This window comes from Bubalus kerabau, chromosome 2 (assembly GCF_029407905.1).
Source record: "Bubalus kerabau isolate K-KA32 ecotype Philippines breed swamp buffalo chromosome 2, PCC_UOA_SB_1v2, whole genome shotgun sequence".
Classification (NCBI taxonomy): Eukaryota; Metazoa; Chordata; class Mammalia; order Artiodactyla; family Bovidae; genus Bubalus; species Bubalus kerabau.
The window spans coordinates 112,115,351-112,129,520 of record NC_073625.1 but is presented as its reverse complement, the minus strand read 5'-3'; the positions used below and the strand labels follow the sequence as shown (position 1 = coordinate 112,129,520).

Here is a 14,170-nt window from a genome sequence, read left to right as displayed (position 1 = left end):
AAACTCTGGGAGTTGGTGATGGACAGGGAGGCTTGGTGTGCTGCAATTCATGGAGTCACAAAGAGTCAGACACGAGTGACTGAACTGAACTGAAACCAGCTTTACAAGAAATATTAAAGGAACTTCTCTAGGCAAAAAAAAAAAAAAAAAGGCCACAATTAGAAACAAGAAAATTATAAAATGAAAAAGCTCACCAGTAAAGGAAAGATACAGTAAAGGTTCAAAACCATCCATACAGAAAACCAGTAGGGAGGTTAAAAGATGAGTCATTAAATCATCTACATCCAAAATAAACAGTTAAGGGATACACAAAACAATTAGGCGCAAAATATGATATGAAAAACAGTAATCATGAGGGGTGGAGAGTACACATGGAAGGTTTTTGAAATGCATTTGAAAGTAAGAGATAAGCAACTTAATCATTTATATATAGATTGCTATACAAAAACCTCTTGATAGTGACAAATCCAAAGGCAATAACAGATGCCTAGATAAACAGAAAAGGAAAAAAAATCCACGCATAACACTAAAGATAGTCATCAAATCACAAGTAAATAGAACAAGAGAAGAAGAAAGAGGGGGGAAGCTACAAATCAAATCCAAAACAATTTATAAAATATTGGCAAGAACATAAAAATTGATAACTGCCTTAAATATCACTGGACCAAAAGCTTCCACCAAAAGATACAGGATGGCTGAATGGTACAAAAACAAGACCCACAAATATGCTGCTTATAAGAGACCCATTTCAGATCTAGAGACACATACAGACTGAAAGTGAGGGGATGGAAAAAAGGTATTCCATGCAAATAGAAATCAAAAGAAAGCTGAGGTAGCAATACTTACATACAAAAAAGTGACTTTAAAATAAAGATTGTAATAAAAGAGAAAGAAGGACACTACATAATGATCAAAGAATCAATCCAAGAAGAAGATACAATTGTAAATATATATGCACCCAGCATAGGAGCACCTCAATATAAAGGCAAATGCTAACAGCCATAAAAGTAGATATTGATGGTAACACAATAAGAGTGGGAAACTTTAACACCCCACTTTCATCAATGGACAGAACATCCAGAAAAGAAATCAGTAATAAAACGCAGGCCATAAATAACACATTAGGGCAAATGAACTTAAATGATATTTATAGAACATTCCATCAAAAAGCAGAACACACATTCTTTTCAAGTCCACATGGAACATTCTTCAGGATAAATTATACTAGGCCACACAAAAAAGAAAAAAGCCCTGAATAAATGTAAGAAAACTGAAATCATATCAAGTATCTTTTCCAAGCAAAACAGTATGAGGACTAGAAGTCAATCAACTACAAGAAAAGAAATGTAAAAAATGCAAATACATGAAGGCTAAACAATATGCTACTTAACAATCAATGGATCATTGAAAATATCAAAGAGGAAATAAAAAAATACCTAGACATAAATGAAAATGAAAAATGATCCAAAACATGAGATGCAGCAGAAGCAGTTCTAAGAGAAAAATTTATAGTATATACAGGTTTACCTCAGGAAACAAGAAAAATCTCAAATAAGCAACATCTAACTTTAGACCTAAAGCAACTGGAAAAAGAACAAACAAAACTGAAAGTTAGTACAACAAAAGAAATCATAAAGATGACAGCAGAAACAAAATTGAGTCTAAGAAAAAATAAAAATGATCAGTGAAAGTAAAAGCTGGTTCTTTGAAAATATAAACAAAATTGATAAATCCTTTGCCAGACTCATTGAGAAGAAAAGGAGAGGGCTCACTCAAATCAATAAAACCAGAAAAGAAAAAGAAATTATAACCCACACCACAGACATACAAAGCATCATAAGAGACTACTATGAACAACTATATGCCAATAAAATGGGCAACCTAAGAGAAATGGACAAATTCTCAGAAAGGCACACCTTCCCAAGACTAACCCAGGAAGAAATAGGAACTATGAGCAGTCCAGTAATGAAACTGAGTGATTAATTAAAAACTCTCAACAAGCAAAAGTCCAGAACAAATTGACTTCACGGGTGAATCCTAACGAACATTTATAGAAGAGTTAGAACCTATCCTTCTCAAACTATTTCAAAAACTGCAGAGGAAGAAATGCTTCTGAACTCATTCTATGAGTCAAGCATCACCCTGATACCAAAACCAGACCAAGATATCACACACAAATAAGAAAATTATAGGGAAATTTCACTGATGAACATAAATGCAAAAATCCTCAACAGAATACTAACAAACCAAATCAAACAATACATAAAAGAACGATATACCATGAAAAATGGAATTCATCCCAAGGATAATAATTTTTCAATATCCACAAATCAGTGTGATACACCATATCAACATATTGAAGAATAAAAACCATATGATCATCTTAATAGGTGCAGAATGCTTTTGATAAAAATCAACATTTATTTATGACAACTCTCTAGAAAGAGGACACAGAGAAAACCTACCTCAACATAATAAAGGCCATATTTGACAAACCCACAGCTAATATCATGAAGTGAAAGTGTTCCTCTCTCAGTCATGTACAACTCTTTGCAATCCCATGGACTGTAGCTCACCAGACTCCTCTGTCCATGGGAATTCTTCAAGCAAGAATACTGAAGTGGGCAGAAGTATCGCCCTTTACCAGGGGATCTTCCCAACCTAGGGATCAAACTCTGGTCTCCCACATTACAGGCAGATTTTTTACCATCTGAGCCACCAGGGAAGGCCCAACTAACACCATAATCCATGGTAAAAAGCTGAAAGCATTTCTTCTAAGATTAAGAACAAAAAAAGGACATTCACTCTGTCAACATAGTTGTGAAGTTCTAGCCATGACAATCATACAACAAAAAGAAACAAAAGAAATCCAAACTGGAAAGGAAGACATAAAAGTGTCATTGTTTGCAGATGGCATGATACTATACATAGAAAATTCAAAATATACTACCAAAAAATTATCAGAGCTCATCAATGAATTCAGTAAAGTTGTAGGATAAAAATCAATATACAGAAATCTGTTGCATTTCTGTACATTAACAATGGACTGTAAGAAAGAAAATTTAAGGAACAGTACCATTTACTATGATTTCAAAAAGAAAAAACCTAGGAATAAACCTGCCTAGGGAGGCAAAAGACTGGTATGCCAAAAACTATAAGCCACTGATGAAAGAAATTTAAAAAGACACAGATGGAAAGAAAATACTATGGTCTTGGATTGGAAGAATCAATATTGTTTAAAAAAAACATAATATCAAGGCAATCTATAGATTCAGTGTAATCCTTGTCAAATTACCACCATGTTTTCACAGAACTGAAACAAATAATTTAAAAATTTGTATGGAAACACAAAAGACTTTGAATAGCCAAAGAAATACTGAGAAAGAAAGATGGAGCTGGATGGATCAGGTGCCATGACTTCAGACTATATTCTAAAGCAACAGAAACCAAGACAGTATGGTACTTGCAGAAAAAGAGAAATATAGATCAATAGTACATAATAGAAAGCCCAGAGATAAACCCATGCACTCATGGTCACCTTATATATGACAAAGGAGGAAAAAATATACAACGGAGAAAAGACGGCCTCTTCAATAAGTGGTGCTGGGAAAACGGGACAGCTACATGTAAAAGAACAAAATTAGAACAGTACCTAACAACCATACACAAAAATAAACTCAAAATGGATTAAAGACCTAAATGTAAGACTGAATACAATAAAACTCTTAGAGGAAAACATAGGCAGAACACTGACATAACTGTATCAAGATCTTTTTTGACCCATCTCCTGGAGTAAAGAAAATAAAAACAGTAATAAGCAAATGGGACCCAATTAAACTTAAAAGCTTTTGCACAACAAAGAAAATCATAAACAAGACAAAAAGACAACCCTCAGAATAGGATAAAATATTTACATTATGTGACTGTCGAGGGTTTAATACCTAATATATACACAGAGCTCATACAACTCAATATTTTTTTTAAAAAAACCAACAACCCAATCAAAACGTGGGCAGAAGACCTAAACAGACATTTTTTTCCAAAGAAGACATAAATGACTGACATATGAAAAGATTGCTAATTATTAGAGAAATTCTAGTCAAATGCAAGTCAAAAACAGAATAAGTTAAGTCTCAGAGTGGTCAAAATGGTTATCGAAATGTTTGCAAATAATAAAGGCTAGAGAAGATGCGGAGAAAAGAGAACTTGGCAGGAAGGAACATAAACTGCTATGGCCATTATGGATAGTAGTATGGAGGTTCCTTTAAAACTAAAAATGGAGCTACCTATGTGATCCAGCAATCCCATTACTGGGTATATATCCAAAAAGAAAGAAAAAAGAAAATTCTAACTCAAAAAGATATATGCACACCAATGTTGATAGCAGCACTATTTACAATAGCCAAGACATGGAAACAACTCAAGTGTCCATCAACAAATGACTGTCGTAGGATGTGGTGTGTGACACATATACATAACCGTGGAATATTACTCAGCAATTAAAAGAATGAAATATTGTCATTTGCAGCAACATGGATGGACCTAGAGAACATTATACTTAGTGAAGTAAGTCAGAGAAAGACAAACATTATGATATCACTTATATGTGGAATCTAAAAAATAATACAAATGAATCTATATACAAAATATAAGCAGACTCATAGATATTGAAAACAAATGTAAAGGGGGAGGAAGGAGAGGAAAATTACAAGTACTGGATGAATAGATATAAACTACTATACATAATATAGATAAGCAACAAGGATTCACTGTATAGAACAGGGAATTATATTCAGTAATAACCTATGTTGGAATATAATCTGAAAAAACAACTGAATCACTAAGTTGTACACCTGAAACTAACATTGTAAGTTTATACAACAATAAAAAATACTTAAGTGTATTCAAAGTAAAAATTAAAACATTGTATTTAGATGTAATAAATATAATAAATATTGCATAAAGGACAATGGGTGAAGGTAAATAAATATATGTGGTTGTGAAATTTCTACATTTTATGTAAAGTGTTACAATTAACTCTAATATGGAAAGTTAAGGAAGTATACTGTAATCCCCAGAGCAACTGATTAAAAAGAATATGTGAAGATGAAGGTAAGTTGCCTATATGTAAATTCAAATGAATTATAGTAAAAACTTTCAAATAATCCAAAAGAAGGCAAAAGGGGGAGATAAAAGGAACAAAAATGCAATACCATAAGTAAGTATATTTAATATTAGTGAACACTCCAACTAAATGATATAAGAGTGAATAAAAATGCAAGACCCAACTATATGTTCTCTACAGGAGACATGATGAATGTCTAATAATAAAATCTTAAAATACATGGAACAAAAAAAGGATGGAATTAAAGAGAACAGATAATTCTATAACCATTAAATTTTAACACCAGTTTCTCAGAAATTGGTTACTAGTCAAATATCAGTTAAATCATAGAAGATCTGATAAACATTATGAGCCACATTTAGCTATTTGATTTTTAAAGTATAAACACAAAATGAATAGAATTACAAGCAAAATTTCACAATAATAGAGGTTTTAATAATAAGTTTTCCTCTAAGAACTGAAAACTCAATAATAAAAACAGTGAAGATTTAAATAGTACAAAGTAAAAATAAGAATTTCAAATTTGACCTTCATGTAAAAGGAAATTATATTCTTCTCAAGTATACTTGGAACTTCATGGTAATTAATTGTGTATGTCTAAAGCTGAAACTCCAGTACTTTGGCCACCTCATGTGAAGAGTTGACTCATTGGAAAAGACTCTGATGCTGGGAGGGATTGGGGGCAGGAGGAGAAGGGGACGACAGAGGATGAGATGGCTGGATGGCATCACGGACTCAATGGACGTGAGTCTGAGTGAACTCTGGGAGTTGGTGATGGACAGGGAGGCCTGGCGTGCTGTGATTCATGGGGTCGCAAAGAGTCGGACACAACTGAGCGACTGAACTGAACTGAATGATAAAGTAAATGAAAGGCAGAATAGAAGAGTATCAATAACCTCAGATATTCAGATGATACCACCCTTATGGCAGAAAGTGAAGAGGAACTAAAAAGCCTCTTGATGAAAGTGAAAGTGGAGAGTGAAAAAGTTGGCTTAAAGCTCAACATTCAGATAACTAAGATCATGGCATCCAGTCCCACCACTTCATGGGAAATAGATGGGGAAACAGTGGAAACAGTGTCAGACTTTATTTTTCTGGGCTCCAAAATCACTACAGATAGTGACTGCAGCCATGAAATTAAAAAACACTTACTCCTTGGAAGGAAAGTTATGACCAACCTAGACAGCATATTGAAAAGCAGAGACATTACTTTACCAACAAACGTCCGTCTAGTCAAGGCTATGGTTTTTCCTGTGGTCATGTATGGATGTGAGAGTTGGACTGTGAAGAAGGCTGAGAGCCAAAGAATTGATGCTTTTGAACTGTGGTGTTGGAGAAGACTCTTGAGAGTCCCTTGGACTGCAAGGAGATCCAACTAGTCCAATCTAAAGGAGATCAGCCCTGAGATTTCTTTGGAAAGAATGATGCTAAAGCTGAAACTCCAGTACTTTGGCCACCTCATGCGAAGAGTTGACTCATTGGAAAAGACTCTGATGCTGGGAGGGATTGGGGGCAGGAGGAGAAGGGGACGACAGAGGGTGAGATGGCTGGATGGCATCACTGACTCGGTGGACGTGAGTCTGAGTGAACTCCGGGAGTTGGTGATGGACAGGGAGGCCTGGCGTGCTGCAATTCATGGGGTCGCAGAGTCGGACACGACTGAGCGACTGATCTGATCTGATGCTAAGTTATGGAGAAGGCAATGGCAACCCACTCCAGTACTCTTGGCTGGAAAATCCCATGGACAGATGAGCCTGGTGGGCTGCAGTCCGTGGGGTTGCTAACAGTCGGACACGACTGAGCGACTTCACTTTCACTTTTCACTGTCATGCACTGGAGAAGGAAATGGCAACCCGCTCCAGTGTTCTCACCTGGAGAATTCCAGGGACTGGGGGAGCCTGGTGGGATGCCGTCTGTGGGGTCGCACAGAGTCAGCCACGACTGAAGCAACTTAGCAGCAGCAGCATGCTAAGTTAAATAATTCAAAGAAAGACAAATACTCTATGTTGTCACTTATATGTGGAACCAAAAACAAAACAAAACAGAAACAGACTCACAGATATAGAAAACAAACGAGTGGTAACCAGAGTAGAGAAGGAAGGGGAGAGGCAAATTAGAGTATGAGATGAAGTAATATAAACTACCATGTATAGAACAAATAAGGAATGTTGCACACTGCAGGGAATTATAGCCACTATTTTATATAAACTTTAAATGGAGTACAATCTATAAAAATATTTAATCACTATATTGTATACCCAAAACTAATATAAATAATATATCAATTGTACTTCTATATAAATAAATAAAGCATCTCTAAGTTAAGTGCCTAACTGTAAGGTAATCTCTTAAGTAAACTGTTAAGATAAATGCTGCAATAATTTAGTCTTTTGCAGATAGAACATGATGGCACAAAAAGATGGCAGAACAACCCAAGTTGGAATAATTCCATCTTTTGATTTATGGGTCACCCACTATACAAACATACCACTATTTTCTAAATGTAAAACTGTAATAAACACCCAGAAACTGTAACACAATGTATTTGATTAACCTCTAGGTTTTGACTTTTCTATTCTTACAACCAAGAGTATGAAGTAAACACGAAAACTCAGATCACCTATATTATGGAAATTAATACAGCCTCTGAATAAAAGTTATTCATACATTTGACATTTTTATTCTGTCCAGTTAGGTAGAACCAACATAAATCCTAAATAACTCCTTTCAATGAGGAATATAATAAGAAATACAACCTACAATAAAAACCACAGTAATCAAATGGCATAAGTGAAAATAAATGGGAGAATTTAGAAGACAAAAGACCCTAAAGCAGTATAGAAATTAGGTCTAAGAGTTAGATCCATAAAGTGCCATTCTCTCACTAGCTTCCTTACCCCTTAAAATTGGTCAAATTCCTGCATAATTTCCCCTGCTTCAGATGCAGCAATCATCAATTATTCAATTTGTGCCTGGGAGGTCTCTATATACGTTCAGTTACAATGTAAAAAAGTTGACAGACAGGAGAAGATAAGGTTAGAAACTTTGGGTCATAAGGTGGTGATCTGAAGGAGGTATAAAGGGGTATTTAGAATCAGAAGCTATGTTCTATTACCTCTTTTTAGTGATAATGATACCAACTTTCCTAGTTCAAGTAGTGGCACTGCATCTCCAGAGTTTCTTTCTTTTGAAAGCATATATCTTACCATGTGGAACTGTGGTCTGGAAAGGACGACTTGGGCTTTTCAGGTTCCATAAAGTCAAGCTACCATCTGAATGGCTGCACATGAATTGTTTGCCCTCATGATGCCAATCAATTGAATGAATAGCCTAATGAAATAACAATTAAAAACAAGTAGAGGAGGAAGAAAGTTGATATATCATTCTATATTCCAAAGGAAAAATATTTTAACACAGAATTATTATAGCAATAACACTTAAGAAACATGAAATTTTTCTGACCTAGATCATACTACCTTTGGCTTCAACTCTCTATAGGCATATAAGAGGCTGTAAAATTTTATCTCCTTAGAAAAAAAAAAGTTAAGTAAATTTTATTTTGTTGGATCCCAGAACTTTTTGTTGTAAATCCTATGTCTTCCCCATATCCTTTAATGCTTCTTTGAAAATTATTACATGGAAGTAAAAGCAAGGTTAACAGAAGATAATCTTGGATGAGGCAGAATTTACTTTAATTTCACTTAAAGTAACCAACTTAAAAAGTAATTTACGTTAGAGTTGCAATTTGAGGGCTTACTATGTGTCAGACCCCAAGGTAAGCAGTTTATGTACATTATCTCATTTAATCCTACCAAACAGATATTATGTTTTTCCAAATTACACATTGTAAAATAGGCTAGAAAGGCTGAGACATCCTTGCTCAGGTTACACTACTCAAATCCAACATCTAACTACAAAACCCATATTTGGAATCAATGAACTATGTTAACTCTAACATATGCTATTTAAATTGACTTAAAGCGGGAAGAGCTTAAAATTGTTTGTATTTACAGATTCATTCTGTAGTTATAAATTAAATTAAAAAGCAATTGTTACATTTTCCTGAATTGTTTTATTCCCTGTGATTATACAATATCTTACATAAAGTAGGTACCCAAATATTTGTTAAACGAATAAGTATTTATGTTATCAAATGTTGCCACACCCTTGGTATTCTTTCAAAATTAGTAAAGTATAAAGGGAACTTGGGTAATGTGCTATTTATTGCACAATGAAAGAAACTCTAGTAGACATAAAAGTTGAACAGATGTATACAGCATGATCTTTCCTTAAAGGAAATTAAACAACTGCGAGAAAGGAAACTATAACAATACTTATTGTTTGGAACTTTTAATATTTAGTTTTTTAATCTATATTTATAAAATTAAGTTATGGATATATTTGTTATTATTTATATTTATACAACTAAGTTATGAATATATTTATTTATACCAAACTTATACATATATTTACACACACATATATTTCCAAACAGTAAGTATTATTAGAGTTATAGACAAATGATGGCTAGAGCAATCATTAGACATATTAGAAACGAAACAGCGTATCAGTGGACCTCAAGATAAGATTTGATTAATTGGAAATGATACCATGACACAACAGACTTATCTTTTCTCTCACCCTGGTCTCCATTACTGGACAGAGAAGATTTCTTTACTATCAGGGTTCAGTAGAGGCAGTGCGAGTGAAAAAAACACTTCTTTGTCTTCTCTGCTTATCTCTTCTCATTTTTGTATGTGTCTAAAGGGAAAGGCCACGTCTTGCCTCCTCTACATGTTAACCTGGATGAACCTCAGTCAATTTAATAAAGTTCTCTCAGACTACTTTGCTAAAAAATGGTAGGTGCAGAGAAAGCATCCCCAGCCCTAATCTTTATATCCCACTGAATTTGTCTACTGGAGAAGACAGATATAAAAATAATAGATATAACATAAAATCAAAATAAGTTGTATAAAAGAAGTACACTTATTGTATAGAAGAGTAGGCATGTAAAACCAACCTGTTATTAAAGAATAGGAAGTCAAATAATCACTTATTGAAGAGATTGAAGAGCTGACATTTGAACTTGACTTAATGGGTAAATATTTAACTTCTGTTTATTTGATTACACCCTACTCCATTCTTTAAGAAGGACTTTAAGGGTTTTCTGAAAAACCAAATATAACAATTAAAGAAAAATTTTTTAAATGGAAAACTATGGAAAATAAAACACTAGTAACTTTGGTTAATTCAGTGGCTGTAACTGAATTTCTTGTAAACAAAAAAGACAAAGGAAACCTAAAAAGCTAAGTAATAATCTGAAAAAAGGAAAACAGCAGTTACTAAAGGAATTAAAAGATTATCCTCATGTAAAACTCTGAGAGATTTCTCTGTGAGAGATTATTTTAAAAATATAGATGAAACAAAAACTTTACAGCTAATGTGAAAATAAAATTTGTACACTTATTTCTGAAAATGATCTTGGATTTACAAAACTCTGAATTCATCAGTAGTTATTTATCAAGTAGCTATACTGTACAAATAGCTTTACAATTGCTAAGGAATTAACAGAACTTTGATATGCATAAGAGGAAAGAAGGGAGTTCAAGATAAAGTATAAACAGAAGCAAAAGCTTTGAAGTGAGCAGTAAATGGTATGTTTAGGAGACAGTAGTATGTCTGAAGTATGAGGAGTGTATAGAAGAATGCCATAAATTAAGTTCAAAGGAAAGATAGCACCAAGGCCTTAAATCTCCTGTCAAGGAATAAGACTTTGTATTGTTGACAATTGGGACCCATTTAAAGGTTCTGAGGTAGGAAATTATGATCAGCTATGTCTTAAAATGATAATCTTGTGAGTGAAAGATATATTGTAAAGCTAAGATATCCAAGGAAATGTGATTAGTTAAAAGTCTACTATAGTCTTCAAGGCAAAAGATAACATCCTCAACTAGGACACTGAATGTGGAAATGAAAAAAGAGAGGAGATAAATGAGAGATAATATAAAAATGGGATCAAGAAGACTGCAAGAGTGACTGCTTATTCCACATGAGGAAGAAAAACGGGTCAACTATGACTCTGTGGGTTCTAAATTGAAATAACTAAATCAAAATGGAAAAACTGAAATAAAAACATAGAGAGAGAATTAGGTCTTTAAATACTAATTCAGTGCCAATGGAATATTCATCTGAAGTTACCTAATATATTACTAGATATTTGCACCAAAGATATATGAATTTTAATTTATCAGCATAATATAGGTAATATTTGAAATGATGGGAGGCTGAATATGAACATAAATGCAAACTGAAGCAGAAATGAAAAGAGGGTGAAGACGTAGAATCCTGAAGAGTATAATTTAAAGGAGAGTTAGGGAAAGAACCCGGAGAAGGCAATGGCACCCCACTCCAGTACTCTAGCCTGGAAAATCCCATGGATGGAAGAGCCTGGTGGACTGCAGTCCATGGGGTCCCAAAGAGTCAGACACGACTGAACGACTTCGCTTTCACTTTTCACTTTCATGCATTGGAGAAGGAAATGGCAACCCACTCCAGTGTTCTTGCCTGGAGAATCCCAGGGACAGAGGAGCCTGGTGGGCTGCCGTCTCTGCGGTCGCACAGAGTCGGACACGACTGAAGCAACTTAGCAGCAGGGGAAGAACCAATGATGGAGAAAGGAGGGGTGGGAAAGATGAGATGGGAACAATACAAACAAATGAATAAACCATTTAAGAACGAAGGACTGATGTAAAGTCACAGGCTTCAGTTCAGTTCAGTCACTCAGTCGTGTCCGACTTTTTGCGACCCCATGAGCCGCAGCACGCCAGGCCTCCCTGTCCATCACCAACTGCTGGAGTCTACCCAAACCCATGTCCATTGAGTCGGACTGATGTAAAGTCACATGCTTAGTGAGGAACTTAAAAGACTAAGAAGGGATCGTTGATGACTTATTAGATACTATTTCAGGTAAGTATTACAGATGATTTCAAACTATGAGGGGAAAAGTGCTGAGAAAATTTTTAAAAGTTTAGTAATAACATGAAGTATATAACTATCTTTATTAAAATGACAGGACATAATTATGCATTATATAGATTTTATATAATTTATATAATTCTAGATATAAAATAGGTAAAGTATATTATTCTACTGATTAACATTGTTAATATTTATATAGACATTTCATTGCAAAATTGCTTTCATTTACTTTTTAAGGTTAGAAACTTTCCTTCCACACTTTTTAAAGCTACAAGAAAACTAGTTAACTGAGCATTCTCATCTGGATTTCTATTTCAGCTGCTCTACTCTAGTTCCAAGTGGCTAAACACACAGATGGTATTTGCACTCTTATCTAAAGGGCAGTTTTGCAGAATAAATGATCTCCATCCTCATCTTTATTTTTATGTATTTAACAAAAGGAAAACCCTAGCTTAGTTCTCCAGGACCTTCTTATGATTAAAGGTGCCCTGTAAGTTGCTCATAAAGCACATAATTGTATGACATTGCTTGCCAGAATATTGCTCACCAATCATGATCAAATTACCCAGCTGTTATATCATTTACTTCTGAATTCTTTGTTACCATGATAATAATCTTGTATATAACATAAAATTGAATTTTGCCAGGACCACTAAGAAATGAATAGGGGTAGCAGTTATGGAATAACTAAAGGCTTGCATCTTTAAGCATCAAAATTTAAATTTTACTATAGGGGATGGAAGGGAGCACAAAAAGGAACTGTTCTTTTAAAAATGTGTTTTCTTTTCAAAATTCTTTTTGTATTTATCTTAGTGTTGTCTTGAATTCTCTGGCACTCTTTCTATTTAAGTCTGGGTAATGCTAGACAATGATTTATGACCTGTATTTTCTTCCTATTTCTCACCACTGTACCAGTTTAAATTTAATAAAGAGCCTAGATGATCACCTTTATTTCCACAGCTACAAGACATAAATCCCCTTTCTCATCTTTTGCCCTTAGCCTCACTCTTTTCTCATTAGCCTCTTAAGAAGAAAATACTTAATGGCCTAGAATCAATCTGTGAACACCTGAAGATCAATTAAGAGACTATTCCTCAATATGAGTTCATTGATTTCTCTACATGAAAATCTAAAATCTCAATTCTGTATGATAAAACATACTTTAAGATCTGATTCTTAGTAACAATAAGTATTACTATTTTAAAAATCTCTCTCTAATTTAAGAAGGCAAGTATTAACGATAAAGCCTTTCCAACTGACTACGTAAACTTTCTGCCACAGAAAAGCAATTTTCTAAAGACATGAACAGTATCTTTAGAGACCTTAAGGACAAAGAGGTAAGAAATAATCATGAAGCCTAAAGAAAAGGAAAAGATAAGTAATAGAAACAATATACGTAAGATGTCAAAAAAGCTTAAAAATAGTTCATCAAGGCAAAATTTCCACTCAAGAGAACAACTCCAAATGGAACAACTCCGAGTTTTGCATGAAACTTATGCAAAAACCAACAGGCAATGTGAGGCACAGGATCAAAATGAGGCAGCTTTCCAAAAATAAAAATATTGGTAATATACAAGGAGTAAAAGTAGACAACAGGCATAAAATCATGATACTCTTTTCAAATATTTCAGTAGAAATACTTACCTCATCATAGTAAACTCTCAGTTCTGCTCTTTTGGATTTCAAGTCCCAGAAAACTACAGTACCATTTTCATAACCTATTAGCAACTGGAAAACATTAGAACAATCATTGTTGTAATTCTAACATTAATTTTAGCTTGTTCCAAATAAAGATTAATGTTAATAAGGTAAAATCATACTACATAATACAATTTTATTTAAAATACCAATCTTTCCAAACCTGATTATTTTCAACATTGAAAAATATTGGCAAAAGAACTCTATTCAATATAAATATATACCAATGAAATGAGAAAACGTGTAAGTATATATGTGCTGTGCTTAGCCACTCAGTCGTGTCCAACTCTGTGACCCCATGGACTGTAGCCTGCCAGGCTCTTCTGTCCATGGCGATTCTCCAGGCAGGAATACTGGAGTGGATTGCCA

At 34.2% G+C, this 14,170-nt stretch overlaps 1 protein-coding gene across 15 annotated transcripts in view; it reads right to left on the bottom strand.

The window, feature by feature from the left end:
- Positions 1-14,170, bottom strand: part of STXBP5L (syntaxin binding protein 5L) — a 466,532-nt gene that overhangs the window by 182,082 nt on the left and 270,280 nt on the right. For all 15 annotated transcript variants that reach the window (XM_055568317.1, XM_055568321.1, XM_055568318.1 and 12 more), the window contains 2 exons: positions 13,748-13,831; positions 8,332-8,455 (listed from right to left, as the gene is read on the bottom strand). In XM_055568317.1, coding sequence (XP_055424292.1) covers positions 8,332-8,455; positions 13,748-13,831 — 208 coding nt within the window. The remainder of the gene's footprint in view (positions 1-8,331; positions 8,456-13,747; positions 13,832-14,170) is intronic.